Consider the following 25,953-nt stretch of genomic DNA (forward strand, 5'->3'; position numbering starts at 1 on the left):
TCCTTCTTTTACAATTTACAAGTTTTGGTTATGAATCAAGGTATGGACAACATGTATTAAATTGTATTGCTTCATCATAGTTTAGTTTCACTTGACATCAATTGTAATAAACCGGTAGCATTTAGTATTATTACAAAATGATTATGAATAAAGCCTTCCACTTTCTACACACATCATTTAATGTGACATTTCTGTAACCGTAGGCCGAGTGGGTGACTGGCACTCGGCCAGCAGATAAGTGGCCTGATGCAGGAAGACTGCAGTTTGAAAACTACAAGGTCCGTTACCGACCCGGTTTGGATCTGGTATTGCATGGCATCTCCTGCGATATTGGCTCCACTGAGAAGGTTTGCTTGTGAATTTAATCTTGAATACAACTCACATCTGGATTTACTCACTTTATTTGTTTTATTTTTTAATTTTTTTTTAAATTTTTATTCACTCAAAGCTTTTTTTGCATGCAGATTGGTATTGTGGGCCGCACAGGAGCTGGAAAATCCAGCTTGACCAACTGTTTGTTCCGAATCATTGAAGCTGCTGAGGGTCGTATCCTAATAGATGGTGTTGATATTTCCAAAATTGGTCTACATGACCTAAGAAACAACCTCACTATCATACCACAGGTATACACAATCCTAAAATGACACTACAAGATGGCTCCAAAGCCAGAACTGACCCCTTTGACTCTTGTGCAGGATCCAGTCTTGTTCTCTGGAACATTGAGGATGAACCTGGATCCCTTTGACAAATCCAGTGATGAGGCGCTGTGGAAAGTGCTGGAGCTCTCCCATCTTAAGGAGTATGTGGCAGGGCTGCAGGAGGGATTGCAACATGAGGTTGCAGAAGGAGGAGAGAACCTTAGGTGAGTGTCGGCTGAGTGTGTATCCCTTTAAATTCTTGTACTAGCAGAGTTCAAATGTAATTTACACACACTTGCCCACTGAAAAGTTTTTTTTTAATTGCCTGTATTAATAGTTTAAACCCAAACATAATAATTACACAAAGCAATGATTACAAAATACTTGACTAGAATTTCAAACACATCTAATTACATTACCCTTGCAAATAAATGGCAAATAGATTGATTTAAAAAAATGCACTTTAAGTACAAGAATGTTGATGTCTAAAAATAACAGTTACTACTTTCCTATTAGCCATTTTTATTACATTTTTGATTCAGTAGTTTACATATACTTACCGCAATTGTTTCTTTATCTGTAGTTCAGTACTTACGCTGTACCTTACATTGAGCAACTTGCCATTATCAGCTGATCAGCTGTTAACAATTTACGCCGTTTCCAATAACGAGCCAGACCTTTCTCTGCATCATATTCAGTTTACCCCCCTACTGTCAAGGAGCCTCACCTACCTGTTGGACTTCTTGAAATCTTCCATCATGCTGCTGTTCGCTTTCAAGCTGGCCAGCTTTCAGTTTACGGCTAATTCTAGCTACGCCTCTGCTAACATAAAAGGAGCAGGGCGTTTGGGTGGAATCTAAGAACATTACAGAAATAGCTCAGAAATATAAGAACAAGTGTGAATACTGTAAATGTTTTTTTTCCCCCATGCAGCAAACAGTTTTAGTCAAGTTTTGCAGAAAAAGATCCGCAGAGGGTGAATTTGCGAGTTGCTATTTGCAAATGTGCAGAGGATTTTAATTCCAGTGCTACAGGTGTCTGTACCAGCAGGTCTTTAAACTTATTACCAACTTGCATTTGTTTGTGTGTCACACACGCTCAGTGTTGGACAGAGGCAACTGCTGTGTCTGGCCCGGGCACTGCTCAGGAAGTCACGCATATTAATCCTGGACGAGGCTACGGCAGCTGTGGACCTGGAGACAGACGACCTGATCCAAACGACCATCAGGAAAGAGTTTGCACACTGCACCGTTCTCACCATCGCTCACCGCCTGCACAGCATCATGGATAGCTCAAGGTTGTTGTCCCCACCCCCCTTTCAAATTTTCCTACACTGCTTATGGACCAGGATTATGCAAACTCAATATTTGTGCTTCTTTTCTACAGGGTGATGGTGCTTGATGCTGGTAGGATAGTGGAGTTTGATTCTCCAAGTAACCTGCTTGACAAACAAGGTCATTTCTATGCCATGGCAAAAGATGCTGGAATAACACAAGCAGAAAATACAAGCTTATAATTTTGTTTTTGTTTTTTATGAATATGTTGCTTAAATTGCTTTTGAAGTTAATGTGTTATGCATTGACAGAAGAGCATATGTATTTATCATATACAATCATGTGTGTAAATAATTTTGTATATACAGAAAACAAATGTGAATAAATGTTTTTCTCAAACCCTACTTGGTTGCTTTAAAAGAGATCTTGCAAAATGTTACGTTCTCACTTGTTCGCCTACATGTGCCTGAGTGAATTTTGCAAGTTCTCCCCTTGCTTGTAGCCTATGTGTTTTTTTTCTTTCAGGTACTTCAGCTTTCTCCCACATTCCAAAAATATGTATTTTAGGCTCACTAAAGACTAGTTTAAATTGGCGTAAATGAATGGTTGTCTCAATGTGCCCTGCGATTGGGTGGCGATCACCACTACAGGGAAGTACTGCATTAAAAAAAAAAAAGAGGGTAAATCATTTTTGTTTTTAATTTGCCATTTTAATGAAGTGGTCATAACACGTATGCATCTGAGCATTTTTCCTGACCTAACTTTGATTGTGGAAATGAGTAATAAAAGTGTTTTCTAAGGTCAAGCATTAAAGAAAATGGATGAATGCAACCTTTTTATCAGTATATATATATATATATATATATATATATATATATATATATATATATATATATATATATATATATATTTAAAATAATTAACCTTGTGTTTTATTCTTAACAAATGCACAGTATGTATATTTTTTAAATTATATACAAAACTTTGCATGTTAGATAAAAACAACCCATATCCAATGAACGACAACGTTTTGTAACGTCAACCTAATGTGGCCAATTAGAAAGCAAGGGGCGGAACTAAAAATGGAACAGCGGAAGATTCAAAACGAAGATGGCGGCTGAGGACGATACCCAAAATACACATAAGCTGAACAGAAGGTACGAACTTAAAAACGAATCAACCACAAAACGAAAAATCGGTGAACTTTTTTGTTGTTGCTGTGTTCAAATTGGGATATCATTAGGCCTGTTTTGAATTCTGGGTAGTTTGTGTGAGCCAACAATGCTACGTAGCGTTCATATTATGATGCTAAACTTCTTGACGCAAAATAACTTCCTTTATTGTTTTGTTGTTGTTGTTTTTTATCATTTGAAACGGTCTTGAGTAGTTAACCGCAGCGAGTCTGCACACATTTTCTCCAACCAGGGCGACAAGGTGTGCTTTGTTCACCAGCATGGAAAAATCAAACATGTGCCAGACAGTCATCTTTAATCCGGACTTCTTTGTCGAGAGGCTGAAACATGAACATCCGCAGACCTTTACAGATCTGGTCCTGTCACATGTCACACGACTCATCGACCTCCCAGGGGATGAGTTCGCCCAACTCACTGGGGACTGTGAACCCAGGGTGCCTTCCTCTGCTGGCTTCCTCCGTTCTTTCAACTTCCTGAAAAGAAAAGGTGATTTTTGACTTAAATCCCTATGCTATTTGACATCGATTAAATTTCACGTGCTTGTTTTAATATTCACCCCCTGTAAATGCAGATATTTGTGGTGCAAATATAGTGACCACCCATTCATGAAATAGTTAACGGCTACAATACGTTACACATCTAACTTTTTGAGTTCCACCAAAATGTGTGGAAAAATATGCACATATCGCACAGGAATCAATGACATTTTTGTTTCACCCAGGTGGGAGTCGCTTGATTTTGAGTATCTGCTGATAAAGTGTCTCGATCAGATACATTAGCAATGCATTAAGAAGAAGAAAATTGTGACCTCAAGTAGTGGCCCATTTGTATTCATAAGGATGTCCACTTGATTAGTCATAGTGAGAAAGACCTCACCCAGACCAGAAAGCCTTTATAAGAGTTAGGAATTTTAAAATGTTGAAAAACCTTTCATGTATATTGATGACATTTTGTTACTGGAATGTGCTTTCCCCCCAGAAAAAGGTGTAGTTTTTGGTGCACCCTTGACTGAAGAAGGAATAGCACAGATCTATCAGCTGATTGAGTACCTGAGCAAAAGTGAGTGTCATTTCACTTAAACATCACCTCACATCTTGCAGCACTTTTACTTGAAGGTATTATGCTGTGATGTGACTTCTCAAAAAAAAAAAAGTTTGGCAACCACTGCACCTGTTATAAAACTATAGCACTTATACTAGATGCATTCTGTTAAGAGAAAATGTCAAGAACACCTTGGAAAAGTTAGCGGTAATTATATAACAATGCATTTACCTTTGCTTCTGATAACTGCTCAGTCACCATCTGCCTTTCAAATCTTGTGAGAACCTTTCTGCTGCCTGCTAGCCTTGAATTAGCATGACGTCATCTTGATTTATTTCTGGAAAGCATATGACGTATTTGCACAAAAGTGGACACTGACTGGCCCCAAATGCTGGAGTCAATAATTCATTACAAAGCACTTTGCCTCGGTGCGCTCGCGCTCTTTCTTTCCGTTTCATTCACTCCGTCTCTCACTGTGTCTACCCACTGACATCATGTTTTCTCCTCCTTTTGGGCATTCTCCCAGATCTTCACATTGAGGGGCTGTTCCGTGTGCCGGGCCACAGCCTCCGACAGGCCGCGCTGAGGGAGATGCTGAATGCCGGAGCAGAAATAGATCTCGAGATGGGGGACTTCCACCCCAACGACGCCGCTTCACTGCTCAAAGCATACCTGGGAGAGTTGCCTGAGCCCCTGCTAATGCACAGACACTATCATGCCTACCTTAAAATTGGAGGTGGCCATCATTTCACGTCTCAAAACAATATATTTACTTTTCTTGGACTCTATATCACACGCTATTTCTAACGTCCACAGAGATGACTCTCTTCGATGAGAAAGGAGATAAAACTAATACTCCAGACAAGGCACGCCAGGTGGAAGCCTATCAGCTGCTTTTCATGCTGCTGCCACCAGCTCACCGCAGTCTGTTGAAGCTCCTGCTGGACCTGCTCTATCATACTGCACGCAATCAGCACATCAACAAGATGTCTGCTATTAATCTAGCAACCATGTTTGCGCCACAAATTATCTGGCCCAAGAATGTACGAATCGTTTACTTTCTTTTTAGATCACATGAAACCCAATATTTCCCTACTCGTTTAATTTTTCTCCTTTTATTTTTAATTTTTTGCAGGTGATGGCAAGTGATCTTCAGGGAAACATTGGGAAGCTAAACAATGGCATAGCGTTTCTCATTAGGCACTCTCAAAAGCTGTTCAAGGTAAACCAACGCAGAAAAACCTTTGACGATATATTCTCTCTTAAGTGAAACATTGAGACTGTCCATTTTTATTTTTTAGTGACCCCTTTTCACAGCAGATATCTTTACTTAAAAAAAACAAAAAAAAAACACATATAGTTAGCAGGATTTAAAAAGTCTAAAGCGAGTTTTCTCCGAAACTGAGAGGGCTGGCTCATCAGACAAGGAGGAACCAATTACACATTGATGAGGGTGTGGATAAAGATGCACTTCCATGGATGTTTGAAAAAAAAAAAAAAAAAAGTTTTTTTTATTTACCATTCACTCACTATGGAATCAATGGAACTGCCCCCACCAAGAATCACAATGACCCATCTCGTTTTTGTCATCCTCCATTAACCAGACAGTAACCTGCTACACACAATAGACTTGTTCACCTTTGTTTCAGCCTTGATAGATATTTTTTTATCATCATGGGCCATGGCAGTGCTAAAAAAAAAATTGTCCTTAAATGTATAAAAAAAATAAAAAAACTTTTTGTTTGAGCCATGTCTTCCCTGGGATAAAGATCCTCTGATATGGTCAAATTTAAAAATAAAAAAAAATTCTGGATAGAACAGTTTTGTTACAAATGGGGGCAGGGGCAAAGGAGAAAGGCACACCAGGGAATTAAGGATTATAAGTAGTATAGGGTGTATTAAGTTGAATGTGTAATGCTTATCGCATCAGTGTGATTGTGGCTATTTAACTGTAATTCTTACCAGGCTTTATTTTCTCAAATATTCTATTTACACTTACTGTACTTTCATTGAAGGCACCTCCATATATCAATGAATACGCCCATATATACTTCACCGGATCAAAAACTCTTCAGTCAAAGGTAATTCAAAAAATGTTTTAACGTGTACCATATTTTTTCTTTCAGTTGAATTAAAGTATTTCATAGAATAGCATTAGTATTTGTTTTCTGTATTTTTTTCCATCTAGTTTTAGGTTTTCATCGTGTAGTTGAGCTCCACGTACATATACTCGGTAGGCTTTATTGAGAAGACTTTGAGATTTAATTCTTCTCCTTCCTATTCTAGGATGACCTGACTATCATGTCTGGGACAAAAACGCTGCCGCATGTGCTCCAGCCTACATCCAATGTTTCTCCTTGCACGAGAAAAATCAGTGGCAACAGCTTAGTGAAGTCAATGGATACTGAGGCATACACTGAATCAGCTCTCCGAGAACTTTACCAGCAAGTCAACAACTTGCCCGAGTCTGCCAAAAAGAAGAAGCTCATCAGGCAGGTCAGTGTGAAATATCAGTGAGATGTATCTTAGAACTGAGCAGGCTAATGTCTCATGCTTGTGTGTGTTTAGTTTGAAAAGCAGCCTATGGTGACACCCTCAGCGGATCCCCACTCGCCTTTCAGCAGGAAGCACTGGCGATCCCGCTCTTTGGGTGGAATTATTAAGGTGTGTTGACCGTTAACTGTGTTGACCTGAAAATAATTCTAATATCGTTAGACACTATAGTGGTTGTGCAAATGCATATCTGTCTGTATGCACTTTAGTTTGACATATATGTCTTATTGTGTGTTTGTAAAACATAGATACTGCGAATGACTAAATAAAAAAAATATTGGGGGGGGGGGCATTTTGTAAGCAATCACATCCGATTTTTCGGAGAAAATTTTTGTTCCTCATGGTAATTATTGCACAGATTCTGATGATGATATTTTTTTTGCCAAAACAGAGGAAAGTGTTTGGAAGCCAAATGTCAACAGGTAAGGAAAACGGCAAAGTGCAGAGGCCAGCAGCCAGCTGCTCAGGTGACACCAGCAGTGGAGGGGTGAGTACCTACAGTGAGTTTTGACTCCAGAATGATAGTTTCAACTGTCCAAAATATTGCTAACATCACTCATATGTCACTCGGAATTTTTTTTGTGTTCTTTTCTGAGAAGTGCATTATAGATGTCAAATCATGTATTACCTGTCTCTCTCAAATTTCCTTTAGGCTGTACTACAAGTGAGGAAACTTCCCATCTAGCTGTGAAGTGTGTTGCCTTTCTATCCCTTTTTAATTTGAAGATTTAATACGTGTCAAAGAGGAGGTTGCCAAATTTTATTTCTGGTTATTTGTTGGAGAGGGACGTAGAGTTTGTTCATCTCAGCAGTGGGTGCTCTGTTTATTTAGTCAACCAGTTAACCATTTTCTTCAGCAAATGGTTAAAAAAATATATATATTTTTTAAATTACAAATATGTTTATACTGTTTTTTTATTCATTGAGAGGGACCATTTCATATAAATGTTGAATTTAGAAGACCAGAGACGTGCCTTAAAGTGAATTTCTTAAGTTATTGTGTGTTGCAATTTCTATTTAAAACAAAATTTGTGCAATTTACTTTTCTAGGTCTCCCAAAGTTCGTAATATGCTATAATTTAATTTAAGTGAGAGAAAAAATTGCAAACTTGGTCCAAAGGTCAGTTTCTATAGATGATATAGTTCTGTCTTCAGGAATTCACTGCTGTGATATGTTTTTATACTATTTTTGGTGTGTTTTTTGTTTACTACTGTCCCTCAAATGTGCCTTTATGCTCTTTAGAGTAAATTTGACTTTTTTGGAGTCAGTTCTGCTTTCTTTGCAGCTTTGTATGCGAGCTGTACTGCTTACTTGTTACAGCTGTGAAAGACTTTTTACCCATATTGTTTTTATGGCTGGTTATGGGAAAATTAAGTAGTTTATCTTGTTAGTGAGGTGCTTTCTGTGAGGGTTTTGGGCCACTGTTACTTATGAAAAGTTCTTTCCTTAGCAGTTGGGGTTTCTTCCATTTCCATGGTCACTCTGCCAGGCTGTTACAATACAAACATGATGTGGCAAAGTCAATTAAATGGACTGTGTTGATATTGATGCTACTGGGAAACTTGACAAAGGACTTATTAAAAGAGTTAAGACCGTATTTGGTTTCTTGTTTGTATTTTTTTCCCCATTTCATGTATGTGCTCGTAATTCCCACTATGGCCACGAGGTAGCGCTGCTTAGTTGCAAATGGATAGCCTTCAGTCAATTGAATAGCTGCATTAGAATTTGACCAAAACTGACATTTTTAACGAGTTTTTAAAATAGTTTGAAGGCTTATTTTTAGGGAAAAATTTAAAGTAGTATACCCATATTTTAATGAATACAATGTATTTTCACAGCGAGCTCTTTCGGACAAGCATCCATAGAATATCTTTGTGAATCAATGCATCCACTGCAGTCAATAAGACTGACGAGGAGACGGTGATGACTTAATACAGCACCGAGAATGCCAAATAAAATCCAAAGAAATTTAAATAAATCCCAGCCTCAAAACCACGAGCAACAAATAGAAATAATGACAGTGATGCAGAAAAAGCTTGACCTTTAACTGTTACCAACGTCTTTGCAGTTTGCAATAAATTAGTTGAAGGTGTGTGGGTGGATGCAGTAGGAATGTCTCAGTGTGTCATTATGGTATCCATGTCAATGCATGTTTGGTATTGTAAGTATATGTTGTAAATGCTGGTGAGAATGGCATTGCTTTCTCATGCTGTGTAATTTTATGAGGATGTGTTCATGATGGTAACATTACTGTATTGTTTTGCAGCATGGTTTTTTTAATGATTTTTCAAAATCAGTGTGTAAAGGAGTTGGACAAACTGATATCAACATGTCAAGTGTGTGTGTCTGCTCTGCACTCAAAACCTCTAGTTTAGATGTGTGTACTTTGTCCTGTCACAATGTACACTAAATGGTGAGTTGCTATTGCATTGTTTTGGCATTTTTGTTAAAACACTTGCTTTTCTCGTCTTTTCATGAATAACTTCATACAATACAGATCACTTAGAAATATGTCTCTGACTTTAAAGTGGTGGCAACCTCATTAATCTTTTCCATTCAGTAAATGAAAAGTGGATATTTGTTTTCTACAAATGCAATCATGTTCTATAGTCTCAGTATTATGAATTGTTTGTCCTGCAAGTCCTTCTGCTTTGTATAGTCTCCCTTTCTAGTCTAATTATAAATTTCTGACATGTCCTCCCACAGCCTTGAGAGCACCAGAATAATTCCTGATGTGTTTTGTGTGCATTCCTGAAGTGGAACGACGTTTCTCCCACCCCCTATTACCACTAAACACCACTGTCTCCTCTTTAATTAGGGAAGATCTACACCGTGCCGACACTTTTACTGCGACACACAGATAGACCTCCCTCTCCCTGCAGAAATATCCATAAGTACACCTGCTTGTGCACATGTTCTTTTCACCCCCCCATGCATCTGCCAATGAATGACATTCTTTGGGCTGTATTTATGTTAGCAGGGATACATACACCCTGCAGCAAAATCCCTCTGTGGACTCAAAGTGTCCCAAGGTGAACTATAAGCACAGCACTGACTAAAAACAGCTGTGTTGTTTGTTGACATTTTAGCTCAAGTTAAACAGAGGTAGTTTAGGTTTATAAATGTGATCAATTGCTAGAAAGTGAACGTTGAATGGGCAGCAAACAGTACCCATGTCTGACCATGTCATCATCTGAGCAAAGTTCTTATTGAAAGTGGCTGCAAAATGATGTAGTTAAAGATTTTACAAGTATGCTTTCACTTACATGTTGGCTGCTTAGACAAAACAGAAATATTAGCGCACGGTGTCCTACACAAGCCTCAAGCACTGTTGTTTTGGAATCATTTCTTCTTATTTTCCTCCTTTTTGTGCTTCGTAGCAATTTGGCGCAGACATTCCTGTGAAGCGTGAACATTTCTCTGTAGAGCATCTGTCAACAACTCCCAGTAATGAGACGTTCCCAGCCCAAATCTGCATGTATCGTTCCTCAAAATGCAAATCAATATAAAGATAGAAAAGTCAAAATTAGCCTTTGGGAGTAAATGCTAGTCTTTTGCTTGAAAGAAATATACAGTAAATGTATGGGACAGCTTATCTTAAGTCTTCTCAGCCACTTTAGTAAAAGTCACTGTCACTGCCATTACGAGATGAGTGCCATACCAACTTGCATCCATAAATTCCATCAGCAAAGCGGGTATGGCGTTTCATACTGTAGCTACCACTCATTTGTATTGGGACCTCATCTCTCATGGCGACTATTTGTACTTAAAAAAACGGCAGATTATTTTTCTTCTTTTTTTGAATGTGTGTGAGTGTACTCATTAATTCACCTAAAACCTATTAAAAATCCCATACCGTTCATCTAAACCGAATACTTCAGAATCCAGCTAGAGTCGTGAGGTTGTCAGGAGACACAAAGAAGGATCAAAGAAAAGAAACGAAAGTGAAATACAAATCGACCAGACATCACCTACTACCCACCGGGTTACCAACCAGAATCTTTCACCAACCCCAGAAACATCTTAATTCCAACAAATTAGGGAGACCTCAAGGGACCAAAGGAAAGACTGAGGAAAGGAAGGAAGGATAGATGAAGCAGGCAGATAATTTTAAATAAAGACCTATCATTTTCCTTAAAATTGCATGAAATGAATGTCAGTTTTCCTGGATTGGCTGGCAACCAGTTCAGGGAGCACCCTTCCTACTGCCCAAGGCCAGCTGGGATAGGCTCCAGCACCCCCGCGACCGCTATGAGCAATAAGCGGTTAGGAAACTGGATGGATGGATAAATGTCAATTTTCTATTCAACTAATTTGAAATTTATAGTTCCCGACGTCTCAAGTAACGATAGCTTGAAATAAGGCCCGATATCTGCTTGAAACGATATCTGGTATCGGTGCTCGCTCATCCCTACTTGATATACACATCATTTTTTTTTCCTTCACCTTTAAGGAGTTGTTGATTCCTCTCAGCCCTGCTGAATTCACCTTTGTTACATGTACACATTTACAGCCACACACACAAAGCCCAAGCTCCCCTTCAGGCAAGGGTTATGCAGTGTCATGCAGGTTAGGTGCCTCTCTTGGGGGTACGCCTGGAGGCAACCTGAGAGAAAAGGAGGAGTGGGTGGGAATAAAAAGATACAGAAATGTGGATGGTGAATAGAATCCAGGGAATGAAAGAGGGATCTTGAGAATGAGAGGGAGTTCAGGCAGGGTTCTGATTGGGGGGGTGTATACTGTGTGAGGAGGGGTTGGGGTGGAGTCGTGGGGGTCTGCTATTTGTAGATCCTTGTGATGGATGACTGGTGTGTGTGTGTGTGTGTGTGTGTGTGTGTGTGTGTGTGTGTGTAGGAGAGAGAGAGAGAAAGAGAGTAGTTTTTTTTTCATTCTGCTCTTTCCTCCTGTTCCGTCTCTTTAGGCAAGCAGAGCGGAGTGGGACTGAGTGAGGAGGAGACGTGTGCACACCACAGCCACTCCACGGAGCCAAAGCAGGAGAAGAGTTTGCAAGGAGACAATAAGAGCAAGAGAACTGATTTTTTTTAGGGGATCCCAAACTCAAAACCAAACAAACAAACAAAAAAAGGATTTGCTTTGCTTTACTCCCCAAAGGAAATTATATTTGTTTTATCTATATTTACTGATAATATAGACATTTTTATTCTAGCAGGACGTTTTAGGAGGTGGACAGGAAGAAACAAGTCAGGCTGGGATAGTGTTGACAATGCCGGGCAAAGGGATGTTTTTTGGCAAGCTGGAGCTGTGCGCTGCGTGGGGCGTGATGCTGTGCACCCTGCTGACGGCCGGCGTGGGTGCCTGCCCTGCCCTGTGTACCTGCAGCGGCACCACAGTCGACTGCCATGGGCTGGGGCTCAAGACCATGCCGAGGAATATCCCGCGCAACACTGAGAGGCTGTGAGTACCAACTGCACGTTTTGCCGTCTTGCTGCTGTAGTAACATGCTTGATGTCACTCCAAAGATTGAGAACAATAGCCAGGCTTGTCAAGCTGTGTGTCACACACTGACATTCCATTCAGGTATAAATAGGCCAGAGGGATTGAGTGCTTTTCACATACAGTATTCACAATTTGCTAAATCTCGATTTACTTACACAAATCTAACTTTTAAAGTTAAAGAAATAGAGTTTAAGAAGAAGCTCTACAGTTTAGATTCTGATTCCTCACTTGGCTCCTTTTCACTTCATCCCCCACTCTGGGTCCTCCCCTATTATCACCCTCCCAAACCCTGTCTTCCTTTCTCCCAGTCACGGCCCTGAACACTCGCTCCACAAATTGTTAAATCATGTAGAAAATTAAGCAAATCTGCTCCTTAAGTGAGTCTTCCACCGGGATCTTGTAGCTGTCTTGTAAAACTGATGGAGGATGAGGGAGATGGAGATGAGGCTGACTCCGGCTGCCAGAGTGAAGTTGCATCGTCTTTTTCTTGACATTCTTTCCTGAAATAGTCATCAGTAAATCAGAAGTGAAGAGTGCGAGGGGAAATAGATTGTTCTATTTCAGCTTTTAGAATATCATTCCTGAATAAAAGATGCTCTGGGAAAAGCAGAAGAGAGCCTGTGTCAGAGGCACTGGCACAGTGGGAAACATTTCATGCTGCATATTTCATCCTTTTCATATTTAATTTCTAAGAATACCTTTTTGTTTTTTGGTTTGGTTGTTGCCTGACAATGTGAATGCTTCCGGGCTGTGAACACGCAGGTTGAAGTGGCGGGGAAACATGGTCATTTTCAGGTTTTCCTGTTACATGAATGGTTGTAAATATTCATTGCCCCACATTACTCAATGGGTTATATATATATATATATATATATATATATATATATATATATATTCATTCTCTACAGTGGCTTCTATTTAAGATTTAGGGACCATCCTTTCCTGCGGGCTTTTATATGAGGTGATGAATCAAGATTGAATGTGCAGGTCAACACAGCATGCCTTAAACCACATTATTGTCCGGTTTGCATGCCAAGATTAACCATGTCATGTGTGGAATCTTTGTTTTGCAATTCTGCCTCCAAATCGTCAAAGTTAGTTAAACTAAATGTCAGTTTCAACTTGTTTTCAATTCATTAGGCGTGAAATAGCAAAAACATAACTCGCCTCACTTCAGTGGCTCTGCTGAATTAGTCTTGGAAAGTAGAGCAGAGATGACTAAAAAGCTTTGTGGATTGTGTTAGCGCTCGTGTATACAGACTGATGCGTTTGGGAAATGGTGTGTGTGTGTGTGTGTGTGTGTGTGTGTGTGTGTGTGTGTGTGTGTGTGTGTGTGTGTGTGTGTGTGTGTGTGTGTTAAAGAAGGGGGAGGGTTTTAGGGAAAAGTGTGTGTTTAGGCGGTGGGATGTGTGCTCTGAGGGTGTCGCCACAGACAGCAGAATCCCATTTGCACTTGTCACTGTGGGTTTGGATCAGTTCTGACCCCTGCGCTCCTCCGCCAGGAGACACAGTAATGACACTGTGAGGCTCGCCATGCAAAAACCACACCAGGACCACTCCCCCTTACACCCTATCCTCATCTTTATAATGCTGCTTCTTCTTTCTTTGCATCTGTCACATTCAAGAAATCCCTCTTAAAAATATCTCGTGCGATATTTCCACCTGATTATTTAGGAAGATATTGATTGATCCAAACACAGCCCATCTCTCTGGCAGCTTTATCTCGCTTATATCCCTGCTGTCAAGTGTGTGTGCCTCATCTGTGTGAATGAGTTGATTTGCAGAGGGGGAGGAGTGTGGCTGTTAAGCACGGGTGCGCCCTTCTTTTAATTGCAAAAAGCCAACAACAGCGTATTGACAAATGTCTCCAGGAGAGCCTCTGTGCTCCATGTGGTTCTTTTTGTGTTTGTTTGAAAACCTTGTGCATGTAAGCATGAGATGAATAAGTACATTTTTTTTCTTCTTTTTTTTTCGGGATTTGGAAAATATGTGTGCATATGCCAGGGAATGCCTGCAGTGTTTTTGGCATCGCTGCTTCGACTGACAGCTCGCCAGCCACCTGATCCATAATTTACCCCAACAAGCCTGAAAACAACCGGCCCGCTACCTGGCAACAGGGGAAAGTTGAAAGCGCATGATGTGTAAGGCGAAGAGACACACGGGCTAAGGCTGAGCGTGATGAGAGGATGCTTGAGAGACAGATTGGCGCACTCACTTGAGCTGGTAATCTTCGATGAGGAGTCATGAGCAGAGAAAGTGCTTGGATAAGATGACTAAAGCGCATCCGTATTCTGTCAGAAGGGTGGAGACAATGGTAGTGTAGTGGTTCACATAGCTGGCTTTCTTAACACAGTGTGGTGGGCAAACTCTGTCCTCGAGGACCGGAGTCCTGCAGGTTTTGGATGTTTCCTTGCTCCAACTCAGCTGATTGCAATCAACAGGATCGTCATCAGGCTTATGCAGAGCTTGCTGATGAGCTGATCATATATTAGCTGTGTTGGAGAAGGGAAACATCCAAAACCTGCAGGACTCCGGCCCTCAAGGACCGAGTGTGCCCACCCCTGCTTTTACAGGTGTGACGTCAATGCGGTCCAGGTAGTTGGGCTTTCGACTTAAAGTGACTGGAAAAGGCTTGAGCTTCTCCTGAATTTCTTCTCATGTAAGCTGGTGGATATGGCATTCAAGGACCTTTGGATTTGTAAAAATGACTCCCGCACCCAAAGAATTGCGTACTGAACGTGAATGTTCTGGGTTCAATCCTCAATTCCCTTAGAGAGTCTTTGTTCAAAACAGTCTGGATCATTTTCAGAATAAAAAAAAATGCTTTAGAATATTGACTGTAGTAAACATAGTCATTGTTTCTATTCACTGAGGGATGAACTGACAATAGCGGTTCATTTTCCGAAGACATTCTCTACTATTTAAGATGTTATTGTCTCTTTGTTCCCGAGCTACATACCTCAGTAATAAGCATGCTACATGTTCAAATTGACTGCCAAACATCAAAGGGTGCTGCTGAGGTTCTAAACTCCCCCCTCGACCCACTGCCCTGCTCTCCTGACACAGCTACATTATATTTCTGATTGCACTCTAGAGAGGAATTATCCCGTCAAAGGCATTTATGTGTGTCAAAGCTATAAATCAGTTTTAAGAGTCACATTGTGTGGACTTTCAGGGACAAAAAGTGAGGCCTTGCAAGGGGGATATGAATCATGGATGAGGATAATTAGCAGTGTTTGGTCTACTGAAACATGCTCGTGTTCGACAATGCACTGTAATTCTATTTCAAGGTGTGCGCATATGTGCATGATTAGTCTACATAAGAGTCCAATAGTGCCTCAAATCTTAGCAGACCATGAAAGCCGATTTGGCGCATCCACTCAGATCATCTTTCATCTTCCAAAAAGTCCGTCTTTCTTGTTAACCTTGTCGGCTGGGTGCGAGGAACCTGGCGGCGGTGATTGTGAGTGACGGCGGACGGACGGTGAACGCTCTACTAGCATCATAAATACGCCTGCGCAATCCACATTTCACCTCATCGACATGCTTTTTGATGTGATCGAATTTTTGAAAGGCAATTACAGCATTCCAGATACAAAGATCCACTCGCTTACTGTAAAGGTGCCGCGTAACAGATGACTGCTTTCATGTACTCGCTATTCCCACATGGAGGATTACATTATTGATAAGGCATTACTGGATTTTTCTCAGACATTGTAATTGAAGTACAAGTATTCATCCATCAGTACATTAGCTATACTGCTTATCCTGTTACGGATTTGCAGGGGATCTGGAGCCCATCCCAGTAGGAATTAGGACTGTGTACCTTTGCATGATTGCCAGTCAGTCATGTGCGATTGTGAATGGGTCATTGAATAGGAGTAGATTCACAGATGTGTGTATCACTCCTCCAAAAGTATTAGAACAACAAGGTTAGTTCCTTGTTTTTGTTGTATAGTGAAGACATTTGGTTTTCAGATTAAAAGATGATTATGAAACACAAGTTCAGAATTTAAAGACTAGTTCATAATTTGTCAAAGAAGAGTTATCAATTAAACATATCAGTCATATTCCAGAGGTGGGCATCTGTCAGTGCACACTTGGGCACTAATCCATATTCTGCCTCAAAGTTCTACTGGCCATGCCAGTTACCTGCCTTCCAAAATATGCTGCATTCAATTTGCTGGCATCTTATAATTCCACAAAAACCATGTCTGTGAGTGTGGGCCAAGGATAAACCCACTATATTTGGCATTTCTTTTTCACTTTTGATCTGAATTTTCAGATTTTCCCCTAATTACTCAATGATTATTCAATGTGTACTTGAGTCGTTTTCAATTGGGGAGAAATCAGTTATGCGCAGCGATGTAGCTCTCACAGTGCACATATTGGTTTCAGCATTGTTCAGACTTGTTATAGGTCTGAGCTTTACAGAATGGTATTGTAGTTCAGCAGTTTCTGTAAGGAAGAACCGGTTACATTTTGGTGTACAATATACATGGGTAGTGATCTTAATTGTTTTTTTGTTTTTGTTGTAAAGGTGTTTTATTAACACTATTGTTATGTTGTGGGCCAGATTGACCCATTGTACAATTTCTAGCTAAAAATAAGTAGTAATTATATTGTCTTAAGTACATTTTTGAATTTGTTTTCCTCTTTTTGACACTTTTTGAATAATAGGTCAAATTGACCCAGGGACATGAGTGTAGTACTACTAACTAATGTTACAAGTAGGTTAAATAAATCCCTGTGCATAAATGGTGAACAATATATATATTTTTTGTACTGAAACGTTAAAACCTATTGAGTCAATGTATATCCCTTCTTGTTTTGGAGCGGGTCAAATTGACCCGTTACAATATAAATATATATATATATATATATATAATTAAACAAATTGTGAATAATGAAGTTTTTGTTTTTTCCACGTCAGACACTGTATGACGGGTCAAATTGACCCAAGTAATTGATTACAATTTGCAGTTTCTGACAAACTAATAGGATATAGTTATATGTTGTTTTGATTGATTTGTTCATACAAAAAGTCTTGATTTTTCACATAGTTATGCTGATGTATGGTAAGAGCCCATTACAAATTGATGGCAACATTTTCCTAATGAGTACTTCCCATTGAAGACATTCGCTTATACAGTATCCAGGCTGTGGGTACCTATGAGGGCATCCACATTGGATCTGATCCAAATTGAGGTTGTTCAGCCTTGGTGGAAGTCTGTGCCGTTAAACTTCATGTTTTTACTCATTAGAGAGTGGTGGGAACATAATGTGACAGATGGTTTCACCACACACAAGACATGACACACACGATGCATTTCAGAGCGCACATTCATACGTCGTCAGCGCACAACGGCAGCAGATACAGTATGAAGCATGAAAGACCCCTCAGTGTGGGCCTCCACTGCGGCGCTCTGTGTGTTCCTGTTCCAGTCTGTTACGCAGCGGCAACATGCACCAGAACAGATGTTTAATTGATTCACTTTGGCCTGACAGTGTCATAAGTTATCTATGTTTGAGCAGAAAATGTCTGTGTGCTACTTTTCCGTCCTCTGCTTCCTATCCTCTGTCTCGCTGTTGATTTTGCTCAGAGAAGTGTCTGGTTCATGGAGCTGTCTCAAGCTTTTTGCTCAGGGTTTTAGCTGGAGCGCTGACGGCCAGATAAAATAAATACTTGGATGGGAACACCTGACTTTTGAACTGTGTGTGGATGGGATGTGCTTAGTGTTTACCTATAAGTGAGCTCTCCTGAGGCCTGACTGTGCAGAATGAACACTGTAAATAGCCCTGGACTAGCCCAGGAGGCGGGAAACACACTCTCAGACATAGTCTTTATCCACTGCACTGCACACTCATTGACGCACACGCTAAAAATGTGCAATAGGCCCTGCGTGTCTGAAAGCCACATTTTCAATTCAAAGAAGAAATCTGACCCCTTAGTGTGGACAGAAGTGTTCCAGTTCACTTTAAGTGTGTTATTTTGGCCACGCTGGTCTGCTTTTCTCTCGCTCCCTCTCAGACTTGCACTCATTGAGGTTATTGTGAGCTTCCATGGTGCTGCTGCTGTGTTAGTGTTGGAGCAACTAGTATATAGGTCTCAACGCTGCTCCAAACTGTCACATTTAAAATCACTTTTTGTCACTTGGGACAATTCCTGTGCAGCCCATCCTGCCTTGTACTGTGTTTTCACTGCTGTCACTCCCATATGCTCCAGAGTCTGCGCACAGTTCTCAACTGCGATGGTTCATTCAGAAACTGTCAGCTCATGTGGTTGAATAGTATTATCAGCATGTGATTGTGGGTAATGATCCGCCGCGCTTTGGCCACAGCCACTTGGGTTTTTCTGTCGCCAGCTTGTAGACGCAGTGAGGAGTTTGGAAAGCGTGCAGCCACTGAGCTTCAATATGCCGGCTTCTAGCTTCCCTGCCAGGCAAAACCTGTTCTAGACAAATGGTCCTGTGGAGCTTGTAATGGTGATATAGAGTGACACTGCAGCAAAATGTGCACACATTAATAAGTAATTTCAATTGAGGAGGGTGTTGATGTGCGGTGCTGGGCAAGTTACTGCCAAAATGTAATATACTTTATATTATTACTAGACATTGTTATTTGAAAGTAATTCGTTATAATACATTTTTTTAAACAATGCACTGTATGCACAGTATATAGAGAGGGAAAAAAGCAATAGGTGTATTATTTTGTTTCTGACATTGTCAATCAAATTTGAAAAATTTCAAAATGATGTTTTACAGGCTGAATTTGAAAAAAAATATTCCAAAATGATTAGGGGTCTAAATTTTTGCAGACAAGTCTGTTGCATGAACATATAGTTGTATTGAATAGTGATGATGGCTTGCATAATAACACGTTTTCACTCAATATGAGCTCCTCACCAAATTCACTGGGGGAAAAAATGCATATGGTAAATTTAGACTAATGCAATAAGGTAACAAAATGTGTCTATGCGACTAGTACTCTTCGCTCAATCAATGCCTTTTAATCCTTGTTGTCAAGTTGTTACAGTGGAATTACAGCCCGGATAAAGGCACTTTCATAAAACTTTATGTAAAGTTTTAAAACCGTTCTATAGCTTTATGTTGATTTATGTTATTGCCTCTTGTACCTTGTCGGCGGGTCTGTACTTTTCCACTGCACTCGTTTAAGTTCTGCTGTATTTCTGCATACATGCCTAATGTCAGTCAAAAGCTCTACAGCCAACAGTAGTTTGTCTTTCCCACCATCTAGCTCCTAAAGCTCAACTGGATTGCTTGTTCCTGTGGGTATTTTTTGTCTCATTTCAGTAGGTGTGCTTGTGTGATTTCCACTGATAATGTATATTTATATGGCCCCTTTTCTCTGTGTGAGCCGTGTGGATATTTGTATGTGTGTGTTAGTTAGCCGCTGCGCGTTTGCTTATTCTCCCTCTGGTCAAACCATGTCCTCGTCTGCTGAGAGACCCCATGCAGCTGGCGGAAATAAACTTAATGAGTTTTTCAGTGCCGTAGCAACACTCAGAGCCCATTTGAATGTGAGCAAATGATGTTTGACTTTTCAAGCAACAGGAGTAACATTTTGACTGACTGTTTCTAAAAATCTTTTCACTACACATAAATCACCAATATACTCTACAAAACTTTATTTTGTACTTAGTTATAGCAGTTGTTGAGTATAGACAGAATGTTTATACTGTACATTTTATAAAGAGGCTATTTGAGTGAAATGAGGGTGTAACCGACCAAACCCAGAGATTGTGCAAATGTGATTATCTGTGATGGTCATAGATGCCAATGGTCATCATGGATATCTCTGATGACCATGTTTCTTCCATAGCTTTGACACAATGACAAATGTGAGGGACTCTATCAGAATGTGACCATCCAGGAGGGAACATACTGGCACCCATGATAAACTGTGGGCCAAAACATAGCGCACATTAAACCTCGAAGACTCAGCAACCATGTTCTACCATGACCCGTCAAAGGTGCCATTATAGACCGGGAGAGAACTTGAATACAGAGTGAAAAAATTGACATTGACTCCTAGCTTGTGTTTTCGTGAAAACTTGGTTGAACGTTGTACAGCTTTAAGAGCATTCAGCTTGAATGTTTCAACTGTAACAGTCTGTAATAATTACACCCATACCCGTTGATGCATGAATTAACTGGGGAGTGAGGCAACATGAGATAGCGATGTCACATATCTGACTGTCCAGGAAGCGTGTCAGTGCTAGGAATGCTTCCTGAAGTTTCTAGGGAATAGACTGATGGAGGTGGAAATCCTTCACTGCGTGAACTAGGAATCATACCTAATAATTTTCTGCCACGAGAGTAATACCGCAGTTCTGTAATGTGAAAACCGGCACCACAAGTCCGAACCACAAAGCATCTGTGTGTGAAACGAAAATTGGCCCATTTGCCGTCGTGCCAACAGCTATTGCTTAGAATCCTTTTACTGTAATGCTAATGGCTGAGGTTTTTTTTCACTAATAAAAAGCAGCATTCTCACTTTACACAAGCAAAACAATGAGTTCCTGCTGTGTAGGAGTCCGGCAATTCCTATGACCTCATTGGTTGTTAGCGTGTGCCCGTGGCTTGTTCATTCACAAGTTGCTCATGTCTACATGTGATGTCCTTTGTAATTACTTTACATCTAGTAAAGCATAATCACTCATAGGGGAATAGCTTTTATGCCGACTCCCATCACTCAACTCAACTCTACATTTATAGAGCACTTTAAAACAAGCACTGTGGAACGGCATACGTTCTTTTATACATGTGAATTCACATTGCAAATACTCGTCCGACCACTTTCTTTTGTTTGCTCCACATAGTTGGTATGAAGGCATTACATTAATAAAGAAATCACGATATACCATTACAACAGTCAAAAGTCAGCAACTAAGTGCACCTGCAGCCAATGATTGATTGGTCAAGCGGGGTGTATCATCACAAATCATATGAGTCTGGTGTGTTTCTTGACCTTCGCCGAACCCCTGGGGTCGATCAAGAGCCACTGTGATGTATAATGAATGACCTCTATTCAATGAAAAGTGTCATTTATAGACCCGATAAGTGCCTTAAAACCAGTGCATGGTTTCAGCTAAAAAATCTTCAGAAGGTCAGAAAATGTCGAAGTGAATCTGTGGCTTCTCTAGTGCTAGTTAACACATCACAGGTTGTGGCTGGCATTTGAGCTCTGAATGTCACAACGTTGAACCTATGTTGCAATCCAAGATGAGCTAAAGCTTTATTGGTGGTCCTTTCCCGAAACAGCTCAAGTGATCGCATATTTGCTTCAATGAGTCAATTCCGCAATGGAGATAGAAGCTATGACAAACAACTTGTGACGGGATTAAGCAAGAACTCGGCACAAGAGGAGGAACTGCGGTTTCATTTTGTTTATGGGGAGCGTCAGCTTTCGACAAAACCCTCCTGCTACCTCTCAACTGGTTGCGTCCCCTCCCATTCCTCTCGTCTTCGATCCCTTTTCTTGTCCTTTGGGTGTCATCGGGAGTGACCACCCTGGAAATGAGACATTGACTTTCCGCACTTGTGCGCAGGTTTACATGCATGCAAGCACCTATCATACATAAGCACCTGAAATGAACACCACATGTGCACGAAGCACAGCGCGGGCTAATGAAGGCCGGTCTATTATTTATTTCCCGCGGTCCTGTCGCTTGGCCTGTCAATGCACCTGTGTACACACACATACACATACACACCATCTGTCTATAATGACCATTCCTTTTAGTACTGCATAGCGCTACAGTCCCCCGAGTGGTCATTAGACGAGTGAGGGAAAGAGACCCTTGCTTTCTGCGTAGATTTGGAACACGTTTTTGGGCCGTGCTCAGGGATGAGGAGTTGAGTTGACGGGTCAGGGCAGGGTGGACCAATAATGCTTAGCGATTGCAGTAGCACACAAACATTCTGAATATTTACTTTCCCAGCTGCCATGTGAATACAACGGTTGAACAGCACTTTCTTGGATCAGCACCATTGCTTGAGTATTAAGGTCGGCATAGAACAGTAGCCGCCCCAAAATCTCTCATTTAGCTATAGTGCACCATCTCATTGATTTTTGCAATGGCGGTCAGCGCTCGGCAGGGCATCTGCTCCCATTATATCCACAACACTTAGCTTTTTGGCCTTGCGGCCTTTCCCAAATCCCCTCCGCTGGCTCCCGCTAATCCCTGACAATGGTGGAAGGACATGGCCAAGAAGGGGTGCGGTTGCGGGTGTAGGTTGGCAGTTCCCAGAATAAAGAGTAAGACGGCTCAAATGTCTTGCACTCACGTTGCACTTCTAGAATAGACCAGGGAGAAGAAATGCCAACTTCCCCAAAAAGCCTGCTCTTACGAGAATTTAGAGGGATTATGAATTGTACGTTACGTTTGAATGCTATCAAAACAACCACATTTAAACACTGCCCCAATTCAGTGGAACTTGCAAGGTTCCTGATTGTCCTTCAATTTGTTCTGGTTTGTTCTCATATAGCAAATAAAACCACTCATTCCAGTGTGAATTTATTGCCATCAACAAACCTTGACAAACAGTACAGTGAATTTGTAGTAACATTTAAACATTCTTAAAGGTGTATTCAACGATTTTCTCAAAAAGTAGAAGCCAAATGTCCATTTGTCACTTTTTTTTTAAAATGTGCATGCGGAAGACCATCCTACCAGCTCGTCCGGGGAAAACGGCTATCAAATGTCGGAAACGTGCGGGCTCATCTTCATCTTTATCTTCATCAGTCTCTGCAGCCGGCCTCATAAATGAATGTACTGTTGCGGTTCCCAGCCATTTTCAAATTAAGCGGTGAGGTCGGTGGAGCTACTACGATGAATGGCTGAATCCGAAGCTCACCAGCTGCATGCTACAAACAGTCGATGTGCGCATGCAGAGCTTATGAAGGAGCACGCACGACGTCATTATGTCAGAGAAATTTACAGTATCAAGATCCAATTGTTAAGATGATCCACCCGGAAGACACAGTGACAAAAGATCCTTGAATACACCTTTAAATATCATTTAATTCATAAAGGAAGCTAAGTGCTTTCAAATGTAAACCGTATAATAATAATAAAAAACAAAAACAATTTAACAACACAAGTGACTACTGGTATGGCGAGTCTTGCTACTTTTAATTTGAGTCTACTTACTTCCCCTAACTGTTATGCTTATGTTATGTTTTTTCTTCTCGCGCACTCTTTTCCTAACACCTGATGTTGGCCTATATAAAGCCAAAAATGTCTAGTGAATGTCATGTGTCGTCATAGTGACAGTGGTCCCAAAAAGAGTTTGACTTGTGTATAACATTTGCAGGTTTTTTTCAATGGCTGGAATTTGTGGAGGATAAGCACTTATTTTGATGGGAAATAAACTATTAAATATAGTGCTTTTCTTCTTTTATGATTTCCCCCTCAATATTTGTGAAAAAAATGCCCCTAAAGCCAATCTTACGCTACACTTGTGTCCTGCTGTATTAGTTTTAAGTACACTATTTGCAAATGTTGGTCTTTTTTTCTGCAAACCTCCATAGAGAAGGTAGAGCAAGTAGAAAATAAAGATGAAATATTAATGTTTGTTCTTGTGTTCTTTTCAGAGAGCTGAATGGCAACAATCTCACACGCATCACCAAGAGTGACTTTGCTGGGCTCAAGTACATCCGAGTTCTGTGAGTTTTGTGTCTGTCCTCTACACTCACATTTGTTCAAATATGCTACAACGGGTTTTAAGTGCATTTTAATAAGGGGGAAATCCACCATATGTTCTATTCGCCTTCACTAGTCTAAACACAGCATTCTGATTAATAGCATGTTTGTGGAATCTAAATGCAGCAGCAAAATACTTTTTTTTTTTTTTTTATACAACTTATAGAGGCGGCCATTTTGTCACTTGCTTCCAACAAAAAATTACATCAAAGTTGCTCGGGGCTCAGGTGACCACCACCAATCAGGAATCACCTGAGTTTGGACATGTGACATCCACAAGCCGAGCTGTGATTGGTCATTACCTGAGCCCTGAGCAACTGTGATGCCATGTTTGACAGAAAGTGGCAAAATAGTAGATTTTGCCAGTTAATTCATATTGCACAAACAGAATATTAATTAAAATGCATTGTTCAGACTAATGGGCATGTACTGAACATATTCTAAATATATATATTTTTTGGTGACCTCCCTTTTTCTCCCAATATGGCCTCTCTTGGTGTGAATGGTTGTCCGTCTCTGTGTGCCCTGCGATTGGCTGGCAACCCATTCAGGGTGTACCCCGCCTACTGCCCGGAGCCAGCTGGGATTGGCTCCAGCGCCTTGGAATCTTAATACTACTGCCTGTCTGTCGTTGTTCAATAAACAGGAAGTATCCTTCCTTTTGACCTTGGTGGTTTTAGCATTATGAAAAAAATATATTGTCGGCCTTTGACTTCAGAACAATATGTCTCTGTTTGAATGCAACTACTCATGTTTACAGACACACAGTTGTACATGCTAGTTACAAAGCTGACATTAGCATAAGCCCAGTGAAGTGGGCTTATGGAGATGTACTCCACAGTACATTAAGCAGCCAAGTGACTGTAGCAAATGATGTCATGGACTTCTCTCTCACTGGGTATTGTCTGTTGTAGCATCATTTACTGCACCCTCGAATCACACACTTGCACTTGCCCTTTGCTCTTACACATAATAAGTAATGTATGCATGTAGACTGCTCCTGAGCACTCAGTTAACACGTGCGGTTTGTGTCGCAGGACTCCATGTGTATTGTAACGAAACCGTGTGGACATTTCATGTTTTAAGTGTAACACACACAATTCTTGCTGCCCCCTAGTCCTATTTTCAAGCGTTGTTATTTCCCCTCGCCCAATCTCTTGTCCACAGTTTCTTCAACACTTTACACTGAAAAAGGCAGAACAGTGGACCAGATTTTCACCACAATAAACACAAAGTCAGACTCACACTTTTTTCAGAACAACACACACAATGATTTGCAAAATACTGAACACACTGTTATACATTAGACACAGAGGTATGTCATAATGTCACTTCCGGGCAATTCCAAAGTACTGACTGAAAAATCACCACACGCCAGTTGATTAAACACCTGTACATTAGCTGTTTCAACACATGATTGCATTATTTTAGACAAACCGATCAGGTTTGAATGCTACAAAAATGCAGCAGATAAGTTCACCTGCTTTGAACCAGAATGGAAAAAGTCAGAGGAAGGAAAGTGAGGGTGAGAGGAGGACGAGCAAGAGATAGTGGTTGAGGAAGAACTGAAATAGAAGAATGTCCTCAAAGAAGAAGAGGATCAAATTTGGCAAATGCAACTTTGTCGTCCAACACTATTTGATAATGTCATCAACCTGCATGGATTGATGCTGAGGGAGGCCTTCAAACAAGCCAGGAGTTCAATTTTTTTTTTTAATCCAATGAGGATATTGCCTACGGTATTGATAAAATTTGCTGGTCAGATTTAACTAGGCCAGGGGTAGGGCAACCCCGCTCCTAGAGAGTCTTGCGTGTTTTAGATGTCTCCCTCCTCCAACACAGGTGATTCAAATGATCAACTCATCAGCAAGCTCTGGAGAAGCGTGATAAGGATCCTCACCTATTGGAGGAGGGAGATATCTAAAAGACACAGGACTGCGGCTCTCTGGGAGCAGGGTTGATTACTCCTGAACTCTGCGATTTATTGAAATTATTTTTATTTATTTATTTTTATTTTATTTTATTTTTAAATGAAGACAAATTAATCCTATTTTCAATAGTGTGTGTC

At 40.6% G+C, this 25,953-nt stretch overlaps 3 protein-coding genes across 9 annotated transcripts in view; all 3 read left to right on the top strand.

Moving 5' to 3' along the window:
* Window positions 1-2,316, top strand: part of abcc2 (ATP binding cassette subfamily C member 2) — a 19,264-nt gene extending 16,948 nt beyond the window's left edge. The window contains exons 28-32 of the mRNA XM_077582941.1: window positions 204-347; window positions 465-623; window positions 696-862; window positions 1,741-1,935; window positions 2,025-2,316. Of these exons, the coding sequence (XP_077439067.1) occupies window positions 204-347; window positions 465-623; window positions 696-862; window positions 1,741-1,935; window positions 2,025-2,154 (795 nt within the window). The 3' untranslated portion in view covers window positions 2,155-2,316. The remainder of the gene's footprint in view (window positions 1-203; window positions 348-464; window positions 624-695; window positions 863-1,740; window positions 1,936-2,024) is intronic.
* A 632-nt stretch (window positions 2,317-2,948) lies between these two features.
* LOC144061497 (rho GTPase-activating protein 19-like) lies at window positions 2,949-8,297 on the top strand. The gene is made up of 11 exons (XM_077582006.1): window positions 2,949-3,069; window positions 3,338-3,591; window positions 4,084-4,164; window positions 4,673-4,882; window positions 4,963-5,189; window positions 5,282-5,368; window positions 6,162-6,227; window positions 6,433-6,642; window positions 6,715-6,810; window positions 7,091-7,186; window positions 7,352-8,297. Exons 1-11 carry the CDS (start codon window positions 3,023-3,025, stop codon window positions 7,382-7,384), a joined length of 1,407 nt encoding a protein of 468 aa, XP_077438132.1. The 5' UTR covers window positions 2,949-3,022; the 3' UTR covers window positions 7,385-8,297.
* A 3,229-nt stretch (window positions 8,298-11,526) lies between these two features.
* slit1a (slit homolog 1a (Drosophila)) overlaps window positions 11,527-25,953 on the top strand; it is a 132,035-nt gene continuing 117,608 nt past the window's right edge. For all 7 annotated transcript variants that reach the window (XM_077582292.1, XM_077582295.1, XM_077582296.1 and 4 more), the window contains exons 1-2: window positions 11,527-12,115; window positions 23,777-23,848. In XM_077582292.1, coding sequence (XP_077438418.1) covers window positions 11,925-12,115; window positions 23,777-23,848 — 263 coding nt within the window. In that variant the 5' untranslated portion in view covers window positions 11,527-11,924. The remainder of the gene's footprint in view (window positions 12,116-23,776; window positions 23,849-25,953) is intronic.

Source organism: Vanacampus margaritifer, chromosome 12, assembly GCF_051991255.1.
Source record: "Vanacampus margaritifer isolate UIUO_Vmar chromosome 12, RoL_Vmar_1.0, whole genome shotgun sequence".
NCBI classification, from domain to species: domain Eukaryota; kingdom Metazoa; phylum Chordata; class Actinopteri; order Syngnathiformes; family Syngnathidae; genus Vanacampus; species Vanacampus margaritifer.

Excerpts from the sequence above, each read along its gene's own strand:
- LOC144061497 (XM_077582006.1), top strand. The coding sequence starts at position 3,023 with ATGGCGGCTGAGGACGATACCCAAAATACACATAAGCTGAACAGAAG. Across the intron at positions 4,883-4,962 it reads TGCCTACCTTAAAATTGGAG|AGATGACTCTCTTCGATGAG; the intron begins GTGGCCATCATT and ends TAACGTCCACAG. Across the intron at positions 6,228-6,432 it reads CAAAAACTCTTCAGTCAAAG|GATGACCTGACTATCATGTC; the intron begins GTAATTCAAAAA and ends TTCCTATTCTAG.